The sequence below is a fragment of the Protopterus annectens genome, chromosome 3.part0 (genome assembly GCF_019279795.1).
Source record: "Protopterus annectens isolate FY-2018-M chromosome 3.part0, PAN1.0, whole genome shotgun sequence".
NCBI lineage: Eukaryota > Metazoa > Chordata > Ceratodontiformes > Protopteridae > Protopterus > Protopterus annectens.
The window spans coordinates 1,414,723,511-1,414,746,539 of record NC_056731.1 but is presented as its reverse complement, the minus strand read 5'-3'; the positions used below and the strand labels follow the sequence as shown (position 1 = coordinate 1,414,746,539).

The 23,029-nt window shown below is 38.5% G+C and overlaps 1 protein-coding gene and 1 pseudogene across 5 annotated transcripts in view; both read right to left on the bottom strand.

Annotated features, from left to right (window-relative positions):
• LOC122797317 overlaps positions 1–3,523 on the bottom strand; it is a 93,480-nt pseudogene extending 89,957 nt beyond the window's left edge.
• The window catches only part of TOX (thymocyte selection associated high mobility group box), an 831,700-nt gene that overhangs the window by 186,879 nt on the left and 621,792 nt on the right, over positions 1–23,029 (bottom strand). For all 5 annotated transcript variants that reach the window (XM_044065484.1, XM_044065480.1, XM_044065481.1 and 2 more), the window contains one exon: positions 8,993–9,223. In XM_044065484.1, coding sequence (XP_043921419.1) covers positions 8,993–9,223 — 231 coding nt within the window. The remainder of the gene's footprint in view (positions 1–8,992; positions 9,224–23,029) is intronic.

Sequence of the window (23,029 nt, the reverse complement as noted above, 5' to 3'; positions counted from 1 at the left end):
GACAGAGGTAGACGATTGCTTAACCCATATAGTAGTCCTAATGTTTATGCTGTATTTTGTAATTTATTGATCTGTGCATGATGCATTCTGTACTAATGTACACCTGATGAAGACAATTACTGAAGGTTTCACAGCTGACATTGCTTTTGTTATAATTAGGTTACTGCTGTCTTCTCCTATTTTGAATTTACAGATTAGACTATTTTTTTTTGTAGTAACATTACACGCAAGATTATTTTCATAAAGATTTAAACTAAATTTAAAACAAGTTTGTGTCACAGCACAAATCATCACACTGAACAATATGACTAGTACAACTGCCTGTTTTTTATGTTTGAAACAGTCCAAAGACAATCCCTCACACTAAGTGGCGCACTTACCTTGCAGGCACCTTCAGTATCTTTAGAAAAGTAGGATGACTCATGAAAATCTGCCTTTAATTGCTAATAGTGGCTGGCTTCCCAGTTCTCAAACAACTTCTATACTTATATATTTAATTTTATTTATTTATATTTGTTTATCAGAGTAGTGCACTGATCTCAATGGACCATTTGAGGTACAGCCTGGGTAAATAGAATCACATAAGAAATGAACAAAACATATTTACAGATACAATGATATGCTAAAAACATGTACATATTTACAGATGCAAGAATACACTACAACATTTCGTTTAAGAAGCAGTTTACAAAGTCAAAACATGGATGGAAAAAATGGAATCATGCCTAGCAGGGCTTTTTGGATATTCATTCCGTACCAAAGTGAAAAATACTTCTACAGACCTGGTCCTCCCCTCCTGTCATGGTAGTTGAACCTCATACCTCAATTTTAGATAATAACTAGGGTCATAAACTAACGGGGGATACACAGTCTAGAGAAAGACTTCCTATAAGAAAGATGGGTATTCTTCATCTCCACAAATCATGAATCCTGAAACTGACTGAAAATGATGAAAGGGGGAGGATATAACTATGCTGTGGGTGGAAAGCCGAAAGGCATGTAGACACCACAAAACATTACCCAACTGAGATCCAAACTGAACAACCATCAGGGTGAGGCACCACTATGCTACTCATAGTACAGATTTGGGTAGAGATAAACCAGTATGTTTTTCATTATAACTAGCAACAGTAATAATTATGCATGTATTGGTGTGGAAATGTCTTTGGCCATCATATCAAGAATGTCCTTGAAAAATATATTCATATTTACAAAAATAATTTTAGTCTGGATTTAGTGACATTGGAAATTACTAAGCATTATGAATCAACAGAACTAAAGAAAAGTAGTGTGTCTGCAAAATGAGAAACATCAGTATAATGTCAGACATCTACTGGCACAAGGAAATTCTCTGAATAGTTAGAAGATCTTTTTAGGATTCTGTACCTGCAAAAATGTTTATTATCTTTTCATGACTGGATCATATATTGAGTAAAGCATTTGGATTTTTAGGATGGCAAACCTTAACAATGAGTTCAAATTTGAGTATTATCACTGTGATGAACTTGTACTTCAAGGTGAGGATGGAAGTGGGTACACACCTGCCATCAATTAAAGAGACTCTGATTAACCCCAAATAAAGTTCAGTTCCTTGTAGGATTTTCTTGACATTTACTCAGTGGCCTGCTACAGCAAAAGCCATAGTTTGCAGAGAGCTTACAAAGCATCAAAGGGATCTCATTGTTGAAAGGTATCAATCAGGAGAAGGGTACAAAAAAAATTCCACAGCATTGGATAAACCATGGAACACAGTGAAGACGGTCATCAAAAAGTGGAGAAAATATGGGACAACTGTGACATTGCAAAGAACTGGACACCCCTCTAAAATTGATGAAAATCAAGACGAAAACTGGTCAGGGAGGTTGCCAAGAGACCTACAGCAACACTGAAGGAGATGCAGGAATTTCCGGCAAGTACTGGTTGTGTACTACATGTGACAACTTCTTCTTTTGGCTTTTTCCTGGTTAGGGGTCACCACAGCAGATCACCTGCCCACTCATGACTGGCAGTGGAGTTTTATGGTGTTAAGTTGCCAACCTGGTGCCCAACTTTTCACAGAAGGCACATGCATGCATGCACTCATGTCTAGGGCCAATTTAGAGTATCTAATCGACCTACAGCATGTCTTTGGGATGTGGGAGGAAACCAGAGCGCCCAGAGAAAACCCATGCGACCACAGGGAGGACATGCAGACTCCATACAGAAGGCACCCCAGCCAAGAATTGAACCAGAGAACCACTTGCTGTGAGGCAGCAATGCTAACTGCTGCACTACCGCGGCCACCCTGTACTACATGTGACAACAATCTCCCATATTCTCTATATGTCTGGACTATGGGGTAGGATTGCAAGACAGAAGCCTTTTCTTACACAGAAAAACATCCAAGCCTGGCTAAAATTTGCAAAACAATACATCAAGTCTCCCAAAAGCATGTGGGAAAATGTGTTATGGTCTGATAAGACCAAAGATGAACGTTTTGGCCACAATTCCAAAAGATACATTTGGTGGAAAAACAACACTTCACATCGCCAAAAGAACACCATCCCCACAGTGAAGCATGGTGGTGGCAGTATCATGCTTTGGTGTTGCGTTTCTTCAGCTGGAACTGGGGCTTTATTTAAGGTGGAGGGAATTATGAACAGTTCCAAATACCAGTCACTTTTGGCCCAAAACCTTTAGGCATCTGCTAGAAAGCTAAATATGAAGAGGAATTTCACCTTTTAGCATGACAATGATCTCAAGCATACATCCAAATCAACAAAAGAATGGCATCACCAGAAGAAAATGAAAGTTTTGGAATGCCCCAGACACAGCCCCGACCTAAATCCAATAGAAAATCTGTGGGGTGACCTGAAGATGGCTATGCACAAGAGATGCCCTCGCAATCTGACAGATTCTTAGTGTTTTTGCAAGGAAGAGTGGGCAAATATTGCCAAGTCAAGATGTGCCATGCTGATAGACTCCTACCCAAGAAGACTGAATGCTGTAATTAAATCAAAAGGTGCTTTAATAAAGCATTAGTTTAAGGTTGTGCACACTTATGCAACCAGCTTATTGTACTTTTTTTTTTTTTTATATAGTTTTTCCCCTAACAGATTTGTTTTTTAATTGAATTGTACAGGTTATATGTCACATTAAAGGTGGGAAAAGTTTTAAAATGATTTATTGTGGTCTCATTTTTTTATATCACAAAAACCTGGCATTTTAACAGGGGTGTGCACTACAGTATATCAACTTACCATAACGCCGTAGACCAGAAAGACAAAAAGCAAATATGCACATGATCGACAACCAAAACTGATAATGTACTGAATGCAACTGAAACAGGTAAGTACACTATTTAAAAAACTAGCACCCTTGTTTCCACTCTAGTGTGATCTCGGAGTGGGTATATTTAAGTTGCGGGGAGCATGGTGGGGCATGCTCCCCTGCAAAAACTGTTGAGTGGTTTTATACACTTACCTTTCGTACTTACCTGTTTAGTTGTATTCACTTCATTATTGTGGTTTTGGATGTCGATCATGTTCGTTGTTGTACAGTTCCGGTATTTCTGTCTTGGCTTTCTAGTCTTTGGCATTATGGTAAGTCGATCTACTGTAGTATATATATATATATATATATATATATATATATATATATATATATATATATAAAGATATATATCCCACCGTTACCCCCCACAAACTGATCTTCCCACTGTAGTAGATCCATATATATATATATATATTTATAAAATAAAGATATATATCCCACCATTATCTCCCCACAAACTGATCTTCCTGTAGAACTACTATGTACATCTAAGCAACAAGTCAACAGGCAGGCATATTCTATACAAATGTCATGCCACACAGAAGTGAATGTCCTTTGCAACTGCAATCTGGAGGAGATCTCCACCCACAACTCCAAGGAAGGAAGCAAAGCCAGTAGTACTGAGCAGTATTCCACCATCACCAATGATGATGCCTACGTTCAAAGATAAAATAATTGGTTTCAACAATTGCCTAATTAACTGCTACCATTCCATGGGGATCCATCATGTGGCTGCCTGGGATGAGGTGGTTAACAGACCTTCTCGACTTGCTAAGGATGGGGTACAACACATTTTTCATGGATTTTACTTATTGGCCAATGTCTGCTGCCCCATAGTGTTTCTTGAATCAAAATTCAGGTAATAGATATACCCATTTAGCAAATTCTAAGTTTGACAATACTGATTATGAATTACTTAATGTTAGAGACATGAATTGCCATATTTTCAGGTACTTCCTCTACCTTGAAGGTAAACATGTTTGTGTAATTAAAGAAACTTGGCTCATCTTGATACAGCTGTACACCTGCCATGCATTCGGGTCCACAGGGAGTCATGAAGATATATTCTTATTTGTTAAGACAGCCTATTCTTTCATGCAAATCATGCATGATACCACACTGGAACTTATAGGGGTCCAAATAATTGTCAATAAACCTGGGACACAATTACTGACAGCTAGGTGTATATGCAGCAACAAGATACTTTTCTGCACCCTTCTAATGATACAGTTCATAAACTTAAACACAGAGGTTACAACAGGTGTGATTTGGCTACAATGACAGAGTAAATGACTGAAGTGGAACATTCTGAGTTAATGAGATATGGGGAGAAATCATTTGCTCATGATAATGACTTGAGGTTTACATTTACATCCAGTACAAATACCAAGGATGCAAGGGATTCGTGATAAACAATGGGATATTTTGTCAGCTAATCCAGTATTGGCTTCATTATTTTATAGTCATTATTCATCTAGATATAAAAGAAGCAAAAATCTCTCACAGCGTTTCAAGTATATTAAAGGAATTTGATCTAATATCATCAATAGAATAAATTATATTCATGGTTCTAGTTATTGTGGGAAATGTTTTTGCCTCTCTGTGTTGAACAGCTGATATTAAAAGTACCCCTACAAGTTATATTTCTTGTGATATAAAATTCATCATTTATTTAGCAAAATGTACCTGTGCCAGATTTTATGCTAGTCAGTCTTCATGGACATACAAAGAAAACATTTTGGTGCATTATCGGTTACAGAAATACATGTAATGAATTATTCAAACATTGCTTAAAATATGATATAGCCCTCTTTACTTCTATTGGTATCAACAGGGCTATTCCAGGGCTGGCCATGTCTCAAGCATATATGCAAAACTTATTAAATATGAAAGAAAGAAGAAGGATTATTTCATGGGTGGGGGGTCTGTTTCCACCAGGTTTAAATAATGTACTATAAATTCTGACATTAGCTTTAATATAGCACTGTAAAGCCACTACATTTATCGAGAAGATTAATTTTTATTGATGTCGTATCTTGAGCTTATAACAATGTATTAAGACATGGGACTAATTTATTGTTTATAAATATATTACATTGTTGGTTCTCAGCAGATTATAGTGAAGAAGCTGTAGTTTAAACAGCAAAACTGGTTTACATTTATTAAACGATTAAAGCAAAACATTTTACATTGGTTTATTCTCAGTTCTAATTTTTTGGTATAGGTTCATAGGTAGGTACTAGGCTATCGGCCCTAGGGCCTATACAAGCCTAGCCAAAAAGGTACCCTGGCTTTCATCACCCAAAAAAAATATTTTCCTGTGCCCCTGTTGAGCAGAGCCACAGAGGTGATCCCCAGGGTGAATTTTCCTAATTCCCATCCAATCATCAAGATTCTTCTTGAAGAGTGCTAATGAGGAGTTTTGTTTGATATAGATAGGTAGTTTGTTCCAGAGTATGGGAAGTCTCTGGGACAAGAATCTATCCCTCCAGCATGTTCTGTTTATTGTGATGACAAGGTTTAGGTCCCTAGAGTGTGTAGCTTGGAGGGATTGGGATTTCTTTAAGTGGAGCATGTCCAATAGCTCTGAGTTTGACATAACTTTGTATTTTAGGCAGAGATCACCTCTGAGTAGGCGATATGTGACGGAGTAAAGCTGGAGTTTTTTGAGATGGTCTGCATAGGGCATCTTTTTGAGGCCGGTAATCCTCTTTGTGAGGTACTTCTGCAGCCTTTCCAGTTGGTGTAGATGTCTTGTGAGGTACATTCCAAAAGGGGTGTTGTACTCTATAGTAGGTCAAATGAGTGACGAGTAGAGGGGAACAATGACCTCTTTTTTCCTGGATGAAAAACCTTTTGTGATGAGGTGTGCCACGTAGAAAGATTTCCTGACTACTGTAGCGATGTAGTTATCAAAGGAGAGACTACTGTCCACCTGTGTCCCAAGGTCTGTTATCACACTTTCTGTGTTAATTAGACTACCACCTATGTGGTAGCTCATGGGTACAGAGTTTTTACCAAAGGGGATGACAATGCACTTTTTGACATTGAGCTTGAGGCCATGGCTTTGACACCAGACATCTGTCTCAATGAGGCCCTTTTGTAGAATGTCTACATCATTAGGAGTTTCAATTATGGCTCCTAGTTTGAAGTCATCTGCGAACTTAGTAAGCCAAAGACCTTCTGTGTTAGCCTGTACTTCAGAAAAGTTGACACCAAACAGGAGAGGACCCAGGACTGAACCCTGTGGTACTCCACTTGTCACTGGTCTGAAGTTGGATTTGGAGTCTGCAACTTTCAGTGTGAGTTCTGTCAGTGAGCCAGTTGGCAACCCATCTTGTGACATAGGTCCTTGCAGACCAGGCTCGTTAGGCTAAGTAGTTCCTAGGGTCCATGGTGGCTCCCCCTTTGTGGAGTGGGATTACCATCACTGTGTGCCATTCGGTGGCCATAAAGCCTGAGGTAAGGCTATGATTGAACATGGTGCTTAGGTGGGGTGCCAGTTCATTCTGTAATTCATGTAGAATGCAGCCTGGGATGTTGTCAGGTCCCATGGATGCTGTGTTCTTGGCTTTGGAGAGTGTGGTTTTTACCTGTGCAGCCATGATTACAGGAACTTTGCATTCTTCCGGTGAAGAGATGGGCCGTTTATGAGGGGATAGGGGGTAAAGTTAGCACTGAACCTATCTACCAGGATGCTGGCAATATCAGTTGGTTCTGTATATTTTGTGCCATTGTGCTGTAATGCAGAGCAGATCTGAGTGTTGCCATTGAAATTCTTGACATAGCTATAGAATGCTTTGTGGTTGTCTTTAGAAACAGTAGCGATTTTGTTTTCATAACTAGATTTGGAGGATTTTATGAGAGATCTCAGCTTCTTACTGAGGTTGACCAGGGAGTTCTTTCGGTCATGGGATTTTACTTTTTTTTTGCAACAGTTTCTTTCTTCTGTTGTAAAGTTTGTTTATGGCAGGGGACCACCAGATTGGCTTCCTTTATTTGGAGGATAGCATCTTGGTTCTGTTAGGCATAGCAAGATCCATGTACTCGTGTAAGTGCTTATAAAGTGCATTTGTATAGGATTCAGCAGTCGTACCTCTATTGTCCATTTGCATGGGTGTCGTGAAGTTTGCCACTTCTGTCTTAAGAAGCGTGAAGTTGACTTTGGAGAAATTTTTTACGGTGGTTTCCCTAATGGGGGAGTGGGGGCAGCATGTGGATGTCTAGGCTGATTAGTTTGTGGTTGGATCTGACCAGCAAGGAATTGACCTCTGGTGTGGAACACCAGTCGCCCATGTTAGTAATGACCAGGTCTAGGATATCGCTGCCCCTGGTGGGGGTGTGGATAAGTTGATCCAAGGTGTTGGAATTTATGAATTCCAGAAAATGTTGAGCAAAAGAGTTGGTACATGAGTAGTTTTCCCAGTTAATGGTGGGGTAGTTGAAATCACCCATTATTAGGTTGTTGGGTTGTACCCTAACATTTTCCAGTGTATCAAGAAATGAGGAGTGGGAATCCTGGGGCATGGTGGGGGATCTGTGGCAAGTTACAATTTGGATTGCAGTCTTGTCCAGATTTAGTTGCACTTGGATAATCTTAGATGCATTATGCTGAGCAACTAGCCTGGAGGTGTGGATATCCTTAATAAAAATAGACATGCCTCCATCTTTAGTGTTTCGGTCCAGGTTAGCTGGCCAAAAGGTGTAATACATCGTTCTAGCTATCAAAGATCATCATCATCATCTTCTTTCGGCTGTTCCCGTTAGGGATCGCCACAGTGGATCATCTGTTTCCATTTCTTCCTGTCCTCTGCATCTTGCTCTGTCACACCAACCACCTGCATGTCCTCTCTCACCACATCCATAAACCTTACCTTAGGCCTTCCTCTTTTCCTGTTACCTTGTAACTTCATCCTTAGCATCTTTTTCCCAATATACTCAGCATCCCTCCTCAGCACATGTCCAAACCAACGTAATGATACTCACAATTCTCAAATTATTTTGATTGACTCATATAATGTCAACCAAAAAGCTGTGAATCTCTAACGAACAAAAACTCTGAAGGTGTTTAACATGGCTCCAGCAGGAGGCAGAATCATCTTCCACTGTTTTTCAGTTAGTTAAAGTGTATTGGTGAAGTAAGTTATTTAGTGTGTTTTGGTCAACATTTCTTGAGTAAACATTTAACCACATACAGTGCAATGTTTTATATATATATATATATATATATATATATATATATATATATATATATATATATATATACATACACATTTTATATATATATATATATATATAGAGAGAGAGAGAAAGACATATGTATAGGAATATCTGCCTTATTCACTTAAAGTAACATAATTTAACTAGATAATGGTCATTAAGTAACTGTATACTTACTTTTTTACTGTAGTTATCATCTGACTAAATCATGCCCGGAATCATCAAGAATGTTACAGAAGAGGTAGGAAGCACTCTCTCTCTCACACACACACTCTTGCGTGCGTAGGTATGAGCATGCACATACTCACATATGCACACACAACTAGAACTTGTATGCCTAAGTTAATTGTGGCACCACACTGTCAGAAAAATACCGTTAATACCTAAACTTCTGAAAGACTTACACCACTTCTACAAATAAAACAAAAATGAGACCATATTATATATTTGTTATATTCACCTGTTTTTGTTCTTCTCCCAAGGCATCCCACATTGAAGCAACTATTTTTGAAACTTCACCAAATGTAGCATTAGGGTTTTGTCCCTTGATGGCTGCTTGTGTATCTCGAAAGAATAAGGCATATGCAGAAACTGGTTTCTGAGGTTCATTAGGGTCCTTCTTTTTTTTCTTTTTTGGAGTTTTGGGTTTCTTTCCAACATCAACGGCAGGTCGCTTTTCTGCACCATTCATCTGCAACAGAAAGCAAAAAAGATTAACACTTCAGTAAAATACTTTAGTAAAATGTTATGGCTGACAAGAATTCAAGGTTAATGCAGGAATGCTAGAATGGCATATTGAGCAAAAGATGATGTAGCATTTTCTTTGATTCAGTGCTAAATTCACTCTTAAATATATAACACTAACATTCTGGAAAAATGTGAGTATGTTTACAAAATCTGCTATCATTCTGTTATGAGGGCAACCAGAACATAAATAAAAAAGTGACAATAATGTATTCTTAGAAGTATAAACTATGAAGATCTTGTTATTTATATACAAAATCATTCAAACATTATAGTTTCATGCGATTTCTCAGTCAGCATTAGGTAAGAAGACATGTGATTGTTCCTTTCTTGGTTTCAATCGGTCTTAATACAAAAAAGCTAAACTTATATGTTTTAATAACCCATGCTCAGTTCTCTTCGTATTAAGTCCTGCAGGTGTACTACACACATATACAGGGAGTCCATACATTCAAAATTACAGCTTTATCAAAAACAGCACCTGGTTGTACATTGTGACTGCGTATTTTATTAGTCTTACATTACAGATTTTACAACCCTTACTTTTAAAGGGTTAAAAGGATTTCATTCAGGTGCCATCTGCTCAACAGAGTGAACAAACAATGACATTCACCGCTGCTTATCATCTTAATAAAGCAAATACTGTAAATTTCTAGCCTGCAAACAAAAATGCACCAGTCCGGCATCAAATTGCTTCTATAACTATGTTCATCTGCTGTTTATAGACTTACAGGCTGTTCCTGTACAAATTCACACTATTTTGCACTCACAGTCACACTGACACACATAAAATCATATATGCATGTGTATATCTATCTCTCTCTCTATAAATATATATATAAATATATATATATATATATATATATATATATATATATATATGTATATACGTATATGTATATGTTCAGATGGATGCACACACATATAATGTGTCTGTACATGCTTTGCTACATCAGCACCTATATCAAAAAGTACATATGGATATTTCTAAATATATACACACACCTCAGATCTACTACATGGATTTGCAAAGAAGATATGTGAGATTAAGAACTGGTAGAATAAATAAGTCAACACTGAATACGTCTAAAATATCTCTAATTATTGCTGTTCTGTTAATTTTATATTTCCTATTCTTAACACATGTATATACATTTCAGTGTCAGTACCTATAAAAGTATGGCTGTGATATGTGTGTGTGTGTGTGTGTGTGTGTGTGTGTGTGTGTGTGTGTGTGTGTGTGTGTGTGTGTGTGTCTATATATAACTTGGCTGGGGCTTTTTGCAGTTTTTACTGAATGGTTTGTGTGTGTGACCTTTTTTACCATTTGGTTTGTATGTTAGTTCTGACATTTTCTAGACGAGCATCAGCTGGGTTTAAATACCCCATTTTTCTAAAGTACAGCCAAACAATTCACTTATGCTATGCTGATGAGGTCACTAAAAAGGCCGAAACTTGCATGCCCACAGCTAGTGGGGTTTAGCTTTACTGATCTGAATGTATCCATAAAGACTTAAAAGGTAGAGTCACTGGCATTTAGAATCCATGTACCTGTCTATGGTCGGTCAAGTAGAAGTGTACCTTCACTGCAGTCTTGATCTCAGTATTTGCCTCTGTAATGTTGGTTCTTACTAAAAGAACTGAACAGGAAACATGTCACAATGCTCAGCTAATAACAGCACTTAGCTTGGAGTTTTAGGTATAAAGAAATTAGTGCATTACTATCTTCATATTGTGTAGTCAGCACCAGTGGCATAGAGGGATAAAGCCCTTACTACAACCCAGGTGACCCAAGATATCAGGTATCAATACTTTGTGTTGATAGGGCAAGACTATAGGAGGTGGAGGGCAGGGGCTGGAGTGGGGCACATACAGCAGTGGTCTGCTACACCGCCTTAGGATTAGCATCAGAATCACTAAGCCTTTATAAAGGGTATGCAGGAGCAGGCACCCACATAATGAAGATATTCTAAGCCATCATGGTGATCCAAATCATTTGTCTTCTTGGCCGGGGGATGGGGTTAGTCTATATGTCCTCATAGCAGGGATGCCGGAAAGTGCATCAATCATCTTTGTGGTTGCCTGTATGCTGCCTCCCTATGGAAAATTGTCACCCTCATCCTTGGTGAGATTCCAGTGTAGGGAACTGAATGGGCCTTGTCTGATTAAGGGTAGGCTTGGCTATTATCAGCAATGAGGGCAAAAATCACCCAGAAAAAATCCTCACGCTACGTGCGCCATTTACTATGGATTGAAAGTAGGGGTCTACGATATTTATAGGGTCACAATATTTTATTACAGAATGACACCTTATTGCAGACATTTTCCATTTTTTTGTGTCACTATTGTCGAATTAGTCAGAAAAAATGGCAGTGTTACAGACTAAAACAAAGCTGATACCTGTTTTATGATAATGTTCATTTTTACTAAAGACAAAGTTTATAACAGTGAGTAAAGACCAGTTAATCCAGTTTAAGCTACCAGAAATAGGAATTTGTGTAAATAATTGAATAAGATGCAGACGTGACTTTTTCAGGACAGAGATACATTGAAAATGACCAAATTAATATAACATGACTTATGACCGACTGCATTTCAGTCTGCAGCCATAAAACGGTATCTTTGAGAGAAAACCCTCTAAGTATTTCTGTATGATGTAAAGAATAAAAGGAAATACACTAACATCATGTTGATACAGAATAAGCAGCTGATGCTTTCTTGCATGGGACATAAATTCCTGGCAGAGAAGTTCTACATTAAATATTCAGAAGACACTGACTAACAGTTAAGACTACATAAATTATCATATGACACCCAGTAAATTCAATGTTCAGGCCAATTATACTTTTTATATAAATACAGTTGACAAATAACCAACATTTTAAATTATAAGACATTATACAAATGTTGCAGTTTCAATGCTTAAAGAATAGTTTGGAGCAAATCACCACTTTTAATGCTGTACAAACAGGAATGTGGTACGTGAGCACCGAGTCCTTAAATGATTACGCTGTAACAGCAAGGAAAGACAAAGCAATCAAGGCCTAAAAAGCAGTAACAGAAATAAGATGAAAGAACACAAAGGAAATCTCTATACTCTGTGCCAGGAAAAACAGATGGCAGGTGTATGTAACCTATATTAAGTAGTTTTATCTGATGAAAAAATACAGATACTGTGGAGGGGGCAGCAGGAATTCTGGACCATGTTTAGCAGGTGCAGTATGGGCATAAATCCCTCTCTAAACAATAAAGATGTGTGTGTGTGTGTGTGTGTGTGTGTGTGTGTGTGTGTATTGTGGGGGGGGGGGAGTTCAGAAGCTTAAAAATGCACTGTTATGAGGCAGTAAAAAATGGTTGTCTTCCTTGCAGCAGACTTGGAGACAGTCTATCTTGCTAGGAAAGCACAAATGAAAGTAAATACTTTCTGAAGGAAAGCATTTTGTCTGCAATGATAAAGTAAAGGTAACTGGAAGTACAAAGAGAGGTTAAGTAATGTGATAACTGCAGAAGGCTAAAATAAGATGTTTGGGTCAAGCATTGCAAAGTCAGTCTCAATGACCGACATTATTTTAGATTAAAGATCAGTCTTCCTTTTGTTTTATAGCTGCCTACATCAGATGAGATGCAGATACCCATGCTGGTCTGTGGCCAGGGGTTGGGGTGGGGTGGTTGATTATCAGTGGCTAGTTCAATCCAAGGGTTCTGCAGTATCCAGCTGTGGCTGATGGAAGATGTAATCCCTCTTTCAGATTTAAGTTCTGAAACTTAAAATGAGTACAACAAACATGGAAGATGTAATCCCTCTTTCAGATGTAAGTTCTGAAACTTAAAAATGGGTGCAGCAAACAAATATGACTGCTTGTTGCAGCTTTGAAATGGATGCTGAGGAGTTTGGGCACTAATTGCAATGTGTGCAGCAGTAAAAGCAGTCCCCCTGATTTTCCTGATGCAGACCCAGAAAAAGGCTAGCTTACTAGTCAAAACCTAGTCGCTCCAAGAGAAGAACAATTACAGTACAATTGCATTGTGGGAGCATAAGACAACAAAGACTGTAGCGCACTAATGCTAAGAGTCTAATTCTACTGTAAGGACTCCTATGTGGGTTACCTCAATCTAACGGGGTAAGGAGGTCTGAAAGCAGAGTAATTAGGAACCCAGGTTACAAAGTCCCTTCTCAAACAGATAATACAAAATGCATAATGAAGCATAATGAATTGATTTCAAGCCATCTTTACATTTATACAACTATCAGAGGCTGAACTACGCAACACTTGCACAAGGCTAAAACAAGACTATGCTTAAATTAATAGCTATTAACTTACTGGGTTTCACTACAAGTGATTAAAACCTACTTGCTAAATTCTGGCAAAACCTAGCCTAGCAAAATGTCTTGTCTTCTTCATAAAGGAAAATCCCTAAATAAGTTCTTTGCAATACTCTTGAGTCTTTACTGGATAAGGCCTCAACATGTGCAACAATGTGGGGGGGGGGGGGCTGAGACATTACCATCCAGAGGCAAACTTTTCAACCCAAGCTTAAGGACCTTGCAGACTGACAAAGACTAAGCAGTTTGTGTCTAGCAGAGCAGAGAGACAGAGAGCATAGAAAGTTCTGACCTGACTTTCTAGAGAAGCCATTCTTAAAGGCATTAGAGCTGCAGCTTTCAGAATTGCTAGCTATTGAGCAGGCTTATCACACTCTGAAACAACTGAGGATGGACAGTGGCAAACCACGACAGACTGTGTTTAAACTGTTGAACTGTTGAACATCTGAGATATTAATGAGGAAGGCAAATGAGGGTAATTATTTTCTTTTGATAAGACAAAGAAAGGGTATAAAAGGTGATGGCTGAGGTTGCTCCAAGACTTTGTAATTTAGACTTTGTGGAAGAGGAAGCTCCTTAGCCAAGCAGACAAACTGTGCTTCAAAAATTATATCTGTACCTAAAGGAAATACCCAAAAGACTCTAAAGAGGGATAATAACAATAAATGTTTGATTTCTGCAGAGCCAACAGTGAGTTTTGCACAGGAGCATTTGCTTAAGGAGAAATTGTTAAATGAATCATGGGAGGGCTTTCAGGTCTCAGGCTTGTTAGCAATCCCTCTGATGGCAGTACTGCACATTTATGAAGCCCTAGAAGTGGTGACAACATGGAGTCATGTTGCATAATCAAGCTGAATTGCCAAGAACCAAGCCCCCCCCCAGTCAGGCAACCTTTTGCTTCAGAACTGCTACTTGAGAACAGGTATCAAGCACTATAACATGAAGGGACTGGGGGCATGGGCATGTCCCACCTGGTACAGGAGAATATGTAGTACACCATCTCTCCCAAGTAATTTTGCAAGCACTATATGGAAATATATGGGACCAGAAAAGAAAAATGACATTAACACTGACAAAGGGAAGAAATCCCTTACATAACTATCAAACGTTTGCAGGTATGCTGGTCGTTGTTGGCTAGAGCCTATGCTATAACTAGTTCACATTAGAAGGAGTTCCCAGCTTACTCTAATGATGTGCTAGGATTTTTATAGAATGACAACTTATTGTGAACATTTTCTATTTTTTGTGTCACAACAGTGCTCTGTACACACTTTATCATTCCCTTCACTGTTTGTATTGCAGCTTTGTGTACATCTTCAGATCTTGATTGGTTTTGATATTATACTGTGCCATACTGAATGTTATAGCATTAAATTCCCAACTTTAAGTCACGCTGTTAAATATTTTTTAACAAAAATAAAAGACAAGCCATAGTGTTACAGCGGGCTTTGATGGTAATGAAGCATTCCAGCTGCCTGGGGATTATGTGGCAATGTCACACCATAAAGATTTTTTCATCTTCCTCTTAGTAAGGAGTATTTTTGTCTGTCAATGGTAAGTTAGGGGGAAAATTACTAGATATGGTATAGGTCAGAGTTGGTAGGTGAGTATTGGGCAAAATTAATGACAATACCCAAGGTTAATCGGTCTTGAGGTACAAATATGGGCAAAAAAGCATTTTTAATTGGATTTTATAAGACACTAGACAAATTCAATTGTGACAGTGACTGTATTTTAGTGAGTGGGGAATGTAACATGTTATTTAATTCTTTATTTATTCACACTTACTTGATCATGTTGAGCCTGTGTGGACAGACATCCTAGGACGCACACAACATGCTTTCCTTCATAAAAATCAGGTATGTAGGACTTATGGAGGTGATGTTATCCAGAGGAGGAAAGGTTCTCATTTATGCCTGCCTTATCTTCTAACAGCAACAGAGTGGTCTTACAGTTTTGGATAAATAGTGTACAGGCAGATGGTAATTCTATGACAGGGGTACTCTGTGATAAGATGGACTAGAATGCAGTCTATGTATGCTGACTACTATTGGAAAACAGTGAAAGTAAGATCATGGAGTGTAGATCCTCTGTTTTTCTTTGACTGTGATGTGAGGAAGGATATAGGCCTAGCATTTATTTTTTTAATTCATTCTGTAAATAGTTTAACCTCTCATTTACATAGTACTGTGTGGTAGAATTCAATGAAATTGCACCTTGTGAGTACTTGTATGCCAGTGAGAAGGACAGTGGTGGGCAAGTGATGAAGAAGTCAGACAATCAGAAGGCTTGGTAGTGAAACTTTAGGAAATGTGTAAGGAAGAGAAAGGTTTAATTCAGGAGTACAAAGTGCTGTACAAGCAATGTGGACTGCAACTAGAAGCTGGGTACTGGGTAACAAATGTGGCAAGGTATTGACCTGACATTTTATACAATGAAAATTGCAAGCAAGAATATTGAGGTAGGGGAGGGGAAGTCCATTGCTAATCCATGGGAAATTAATAACACATTTAAGTTCTTTTATGAAAAATTGTTGACTGAGGATATTGTCCCATACTGTGACTAAAGAGGCATGTACAGAGATTCTTTGTCAAGGCTAAGCTATCCCAGCAAAAATTACAGCATAACGTCATCTTTAAAGCACTTATAACCTGGGAGGAAGTAGTCCCAACTATCTGGCTGGGCAAGTGGAAAAGTATCGCTTGATGAGGAAAGATATAAATTCATTTTTGATGGAGGCTTTTCTTGATATCCTCATAAGTGATAAATCTCTTTCTTTTTCAAACTATTCCATTATATCAATTCTCCCCATTCCTAGGTGGGATGCTTTCCCCACTAGCTGTGGATATGCATACTTTGGCCTTGTTATGACCTCATCAGCACAGCACAAGCAGAGTGTTTGACTAAGCATTAGAAACACAGGGCTGTTATACCCAGCTGATGTCCATTATCATTAGAGTCACTGCAAAAATATCCCAAACAACAAACTAAAACAATGAGTGAGAAGGTCACTGAAAAACCAATCAGTAAAAACAAAATGAAAACTCCAGCAAAGCTACAACTTCCACTCAGTGACCTCCCAAACCTCTGTGAGAAACAGCCCTGTGTTTCTAATGCTTAGTCAAACACTCTGCTTGTGCTGTGCTGATGAGGTCATAACAAGGCCGAAATATGCATATCCACAGCTAGTGGGGTTTGGCTTTACTGGCCTGAAATTGTCCATTAAAACGACGAAACAAGTCATGGGCATTCAGAATTGCCAATTAGCAGAAACACCTGTTGTTCATAAGGATCATTCGCATATATCCCATGTGCCTCTGATACAAGAGGTTTGGGAGGTCACTCAGTGGAAGTTCTAGCTTTGCTGGAGTTTTCATTTTGTTTTTCCTGATTGTTTTTTCAGTGACCTTCTCACTCATTGTTTTAGATGGGATGCTTTCCAAAGTCAGCACCTACTGCTCTGTGTCCCTGTTGAAAACTGACATTAAAAATGATGCCGGAGTGTTAGAGAGCTCTCCCCTGACATGGGAGAGGGTTGTTAACTAGCTGACTAGAGCATACCATGTGTGGGCACTGGTTACTTTGAGGCTGGCATGAACAGTACAGGTAGAATCGGTAGTGGCAATCAGCCTAGACTTTGAGATAGCATTCAATGCCATATGCTAGGCATGCCTCTGGAAAGAAAATGCAAACATATGAGTACTACTGGGACTTGTGATGATAGTCAAAACTTGTCTGCATCATTCTTAATATACAAGGGAGCCTGACATGGTTGTCACTTGTCATCCATATTGTTCATGCTACATATAGAGCCACTGGTGCAATGACCACAGGCTGAAGATCTAGGAAAAGAATGGGTGAGTATCAGGGAATTTGGAAATTGCGTGTATGCACTTTGCAGATGACTGTCTTTCTCTAATCAAAGACATAGAAAAGGACATTCATTAATATTGAAGGCTTGCTATTTCCTTTGCATTGTTTTTGGGGTTGACGCTTAATATTGGGAAGACTGAGATGCTTGCAGTGAACCAGGGCACCTAGATGCTTTGAAATACCGGGAGGCCTTTTTCTCTTACTGAGGGATTTGGCTTTAACTCACTGGAGGATGGTCAAAGCCAACATTTAACCCCTATGAGAGCAAGTGTTTGCATGACTACATCCATAGAGATGGATGAATTATACATTTTAGGGAGACTGCCCATGGTTAGAGTGCCTTTATGTCTTTACTGTTGAGATACACTCCATGTATAGACCCATACTTGGCCTTGTCAGACATTAGCATGTACTCGATGCATACGTGATAACAGTAGGGGAAGAGTACCCAAGGTGACTCGTTATACAGTTCAGTGAAAGGGTACCTCAGAGAGGAAGGCATTTCTAAGTATTCTATAGCTTTTACTGTGAAGCAAGTTATGGCATGAAGACCTGGACAATCTATCTAAAAAGAAAAAGAGAGAAGTGACATAATTAGGAGTGTAAATTGTAGTAGCACTCAGGTACTTCTTAAAGCCATTGCTACAACATAGCAAGGGATAGTACACCACTAAATCAAATTATTTACTCCTGAAGAAATTGGTGAGAAGCCTGATATCAATGGAGATAACACATATAACTTTGGGGGCATCAATCTCTTTTAACTAGTGGACAGGGGATTCAGAGAGTAGGGTGTGCTAAGGTGGGGTCAACATTCTGCATCATTTACTGGTACTGATGAAGGGCAAGTCAGTATAATTGTCCTGTTTCCTTCACGGTAGATCTAGGGTTGTTGCTGTGAAATCACTGGAAGCACATGCAAATTTGTGATTCTATTATAAATCCAGACTGGGTATTTTAGTAGTATACTCTTCAGAATGGGATTAGAGTTTCACAGTGAAATGATTATATACACTATAAGTCTAACAAAGAGGAAAGAGAAGAGGTTGGAAAGTTGGACGGCAACATTTGCAGGAAGGGAGGGACAGACACTAATATACTGTAATTACATGCTTTTAATTTTCAAACCTTCTGCCTAGTATTATGAAAACTGGCTTTTGTTCATGAACCAAGGCTACTGGACAATACAGATGTCTTATGATAAAGGCTTTGCTGATTATCTGTAATGCTCTACTTCTGAGGGGGAAACGCAAGTGTTGGGAATGACACAAGGTGCAGAAACTCTTGGCTAAATACACACTGAGAGATAAAGAAGTTTTCTGCATTGATCGTGAATGTTCTGGGGGTGTGAAGTTAACACAGAACGACAGGGGAATTAAAATCTTACCTCACATACAAAAACTATAAATGTTATAAAGTGGCAGCTACTACATTCTCATTGATATCCTACCACTTGAAAGACACCTTTTCTCCACAAACAGAAGAACAAAAGGCATGTGAGGTATTGTTGAGGTTTGTTTGCATAGAAGGTTCATTCTTCTGTAGTCTTTTTCAGAAGTGAACTGCACAACCCACAGGTGAAGAAGAATCGTGAAGGTGTTTTAACCACCTACAACTCAACATGCTCATAGAAGACTTGGCTATAGTTTGCTAAACACAGGAAACTTGCTTATTTTCCTATGTGTGTGTGTGTGTGTGTGTGTGTGTATATATATATATATATATATATATATATATATATATATATATATATATATATATCTATATATATATATATATATACACACACACACATATATATATATATATATATATATATATATATATATATACACACACACACACACACACACACACACACACACACACACATATATATATATATATATATATATATATATATATATATATATATACGTATATATACATATGTACAGTTTATGCTTCTGATGGTGGGATTACATGTCTACTTACTGTTTATGAATATGTGTTACATGTTTGGAAGCTTATATCAACTGGATACTGTTATTGTTTGTTGATTACCGAATAAAGCATGTTTCTATTAAAAAACAATGTAATGAGCTACTACGCTGTACATAATGAATGATTAATAATGGCACTGAATCAATAATGCTGTAAGCTGCACTAAGAAAATAAAAATATCACATAAATCACATACTACCAACACAACATAACACAAGGCCTACCATAATGCAAAAAATGGCAAAACAATATCACACAACTTGCATACTACTAAAACAACATACCACAGGACCCACCATAATGCAAAAAATAGCAAAAAGGCCAATACACACACCTCTAAGGCATACACACAACCATAAAATCCATTAAAAACTCAGCAACAACACAAAATCAGCAATAATCACAGCATGCACAATTTCAACAAACAAATTTACACACAGGCACACAAAAAGGCACAAATCAATAAACTAACACTGTAAAACATGAACCATGCTCATATGCAAATACAACACAAATCAATACATAGTACAAAAAAAACAATACCCATATACAACCATAAGAGACACACACACAGGCTACCATAAACTTCAACAGCACAAAGACTACAACAAAAATCGAGCATAAATATGCACATAAAACTCCTTCTCTCCAAAATCCTATTTTAAAATTTACATTTGCACATGCCAGCACATATACTAATTTACTTCATCATGTGCAATGGATGGAGGACTGCCCTGGATGGGTACAGACAGTATAAAAATACTGACATACACCTACATATATGTGTAGCAATAAAAATCTTGCCTGTGCTAGCTGCTGCAATTCTAAACAAACCCCAAATAAAACACAGAAAAATGCATACATTTTATATTGAAAATATGTGCATTGAAGAAATCCACTGATACTTCACCAGCAACAACTAAAAAAAAAAAAAAATAAGGCAACAAAAATACACTAAAATCCTGTAATCAGTCATTCAACTGGACTTACAAAAATCCACTCTTGCTAAGAATCCAAGTTGCAGAATGCCCTCAAAATTTTGCCTTGAAGCCTAGATCATATTGCTGATCACAGCTCTCATGGAAATCTGCAGATCTGCAAACAGATATGCTGGAAGCAGCAGTGTTAATTTGGCAGCATTTGCTATAGCAAAAAACTGTCACCTCACAGTCAAAAGCATGTTGTGACAGCAGGTAACAAGACCAAAACCAGTACATCACATCCCACCAGCTAAATGACCAACACCTGATGTGCCATTTTCACATGAACAGCAGTATTATATGGTTGTTGGTTGATATGTATGGCCCACAAACCTCAGATGCAATAGGTGGACTTCGATAACAGTGGACAACAAGATGTGTGTTGCTGTTACTATACAAAGAACAACATGCCCTGCAAAAGCCAAAGGCAAAAACCAGCCCTAGACTTAGAGTAGAGAGGAAGGTGGTAATGAGTAGCCACCCCCTAAATGCTAAGTTGAATGGCAGTAGCCCTAGTGGAATGAGGCCTAATCCCAGCTGGAATCTCCTTGCCATGATGGGAATCTGCATAAAAAGTAGGCAAACCCTTCTTGCAGAGTAATGGCAAAAAAAAGCAGTCTTCCATGACAAATATTTCAACTCAGCAGTAGAAAATCAAGCAGGAGTAGGAGCTCTACTGGGGTCTCATATTCTTCTCCCCTCTAAGAAATTGCTAAAACAAAATAGATGAGAAAACAATCACAACATCAGTAGTGAGTGAGCTGAAGCTGCAGCATGAATCTAAAGGAAGAGAAAGACAGACAAAACCCTGTAACTCAGTCTCAGATATGAAAGAGCCACCTCAAAAGGACATTCAAAACTTGTTGAGGAAGTTGAGACCTGCTGTGTTTCAAAACAGAATACAGGCTGTGTTATGATGAGAGAGTGAAGCTTGACATTGAGTAGATGACCCCTTTGTGTTTTTTGGCAGCTGGTGGTTTAGTGAGAAGGTTTTTTAACAGATCACTGAGTTCCTGGAGTTCTGACACTGTTTCACTCAAATACATGAAGATCCAGGTTTCCACGGATCATGGGATTTGTGATTTGTCTGCACATCTGCTAAGGAGAGTTCTGTGCCCCCCAGAAACCTTGCCTGAGTTAGTTGGTGTAAGCTGCCCGTCTCATAAAAAATCATTGCTTGCCTGTAGAGGAGGTGAGTGTGTCCCCTTGTGTTTTTTGATGTACCCACAGACAGTTGTGTTTGTCTGTTAGAATCAACACCTGCCCTGGAAGAAGTAACTCCTTGAAAGCCATTAATGCAAACTGGACTGCTAGGAATGGAATGTCTGCATGCCTTTGAAAGGAGGGGTATGGGAAAAAAAACCTGTAACCGTGGTGAATGAACCCATCTGTCTTGGGTAATTAAACTCCACCAGAAGACTGAGCAGGTGAACTCCCCAATTTCTACTAAACTCGGAGGCTGAACCTGCAAAAATCTTTAACAGTAGATAATTTTGGTATTTTAACATGTGGAACTGGCATTCAAAGCCCTCATGGCTAAAGTGGAAGAAGTAAGGCCACTGAGAAAAACAGTTTGGGTCTGCCCTAGGACTCTAAAAAGATACTATGAGCTTCAGGCACCCTATAATACCTATCTGGTTTAACTGGGGCAGGAGGCAAAGAATCAGGGTTCAGGATTTAAAATGCTCCTCATGGAATGAAGAGTCTCTGAAATTCTTCCAACCTAGGCTTTGCTGCTTTGTCGCGCTTTTTTTTGATTTTTGGCGCCGGAGAGAGCATCCGCATTTTTATAATTACAACGCTTCCCAAAACTAACCTGGCACAATCTAACCTTCTCTTTATAGTGCACATCCAACAACGCTGCTCAGGCCCTAAACAAGGTATACACAAAGTATGGTAATCCCTATGAGGTATCTGTTTCCCACAAGAAATACAGTTATTCACTTTTAAATACTGAGGCAAGAAAAACAAAATATTCCCAACGGGTACTTAGCCAACTTTGATTCGGTCTGAAACTCCGACTTCAGAAAATTTCAGAACGCCAACCTGCACAAAAAAACTGCTTTGCATCGACCATAAGTGTTAGGACTGCAGCAATGTGGTATGAAGAACATCAAGGACATTTCAGAAACAAGTGATATGTCTCAGGCCTCTGCTTGTAGAATACTTGGTACGCTTTGTGATACACTATTTGTACATATGGACAAGCAAATTTGTTTACTCAGTACATCCGGGAAGACAGCCTGTACCAGGGTGGCATCTTTGATATTATCCACCTCCCTGAACTACTGGCTTCTACAGGTTGGGCACATTGCAAAAGAGGTCTCAACTGCTGTATGTTCATACTGATATCTATACAGGATGGACTACTATTCTGTAAAGTGCCTGGCCAAGTTTAACTTACAGGAGATAACCTGCGTAACTGCAGAGCACATTGCCGGTTTCCCTGATTTACAAATCTGCTGTATAAGTTATCTGTATCACAACTTCCTGTATGGTAATATTGCATGGGGTCATCTAATTGGTAACTGTAGGTGCTGTGGTAATTTGACAAACATTAGATGTATACTAATGGTTACCTCTCCCCATATGT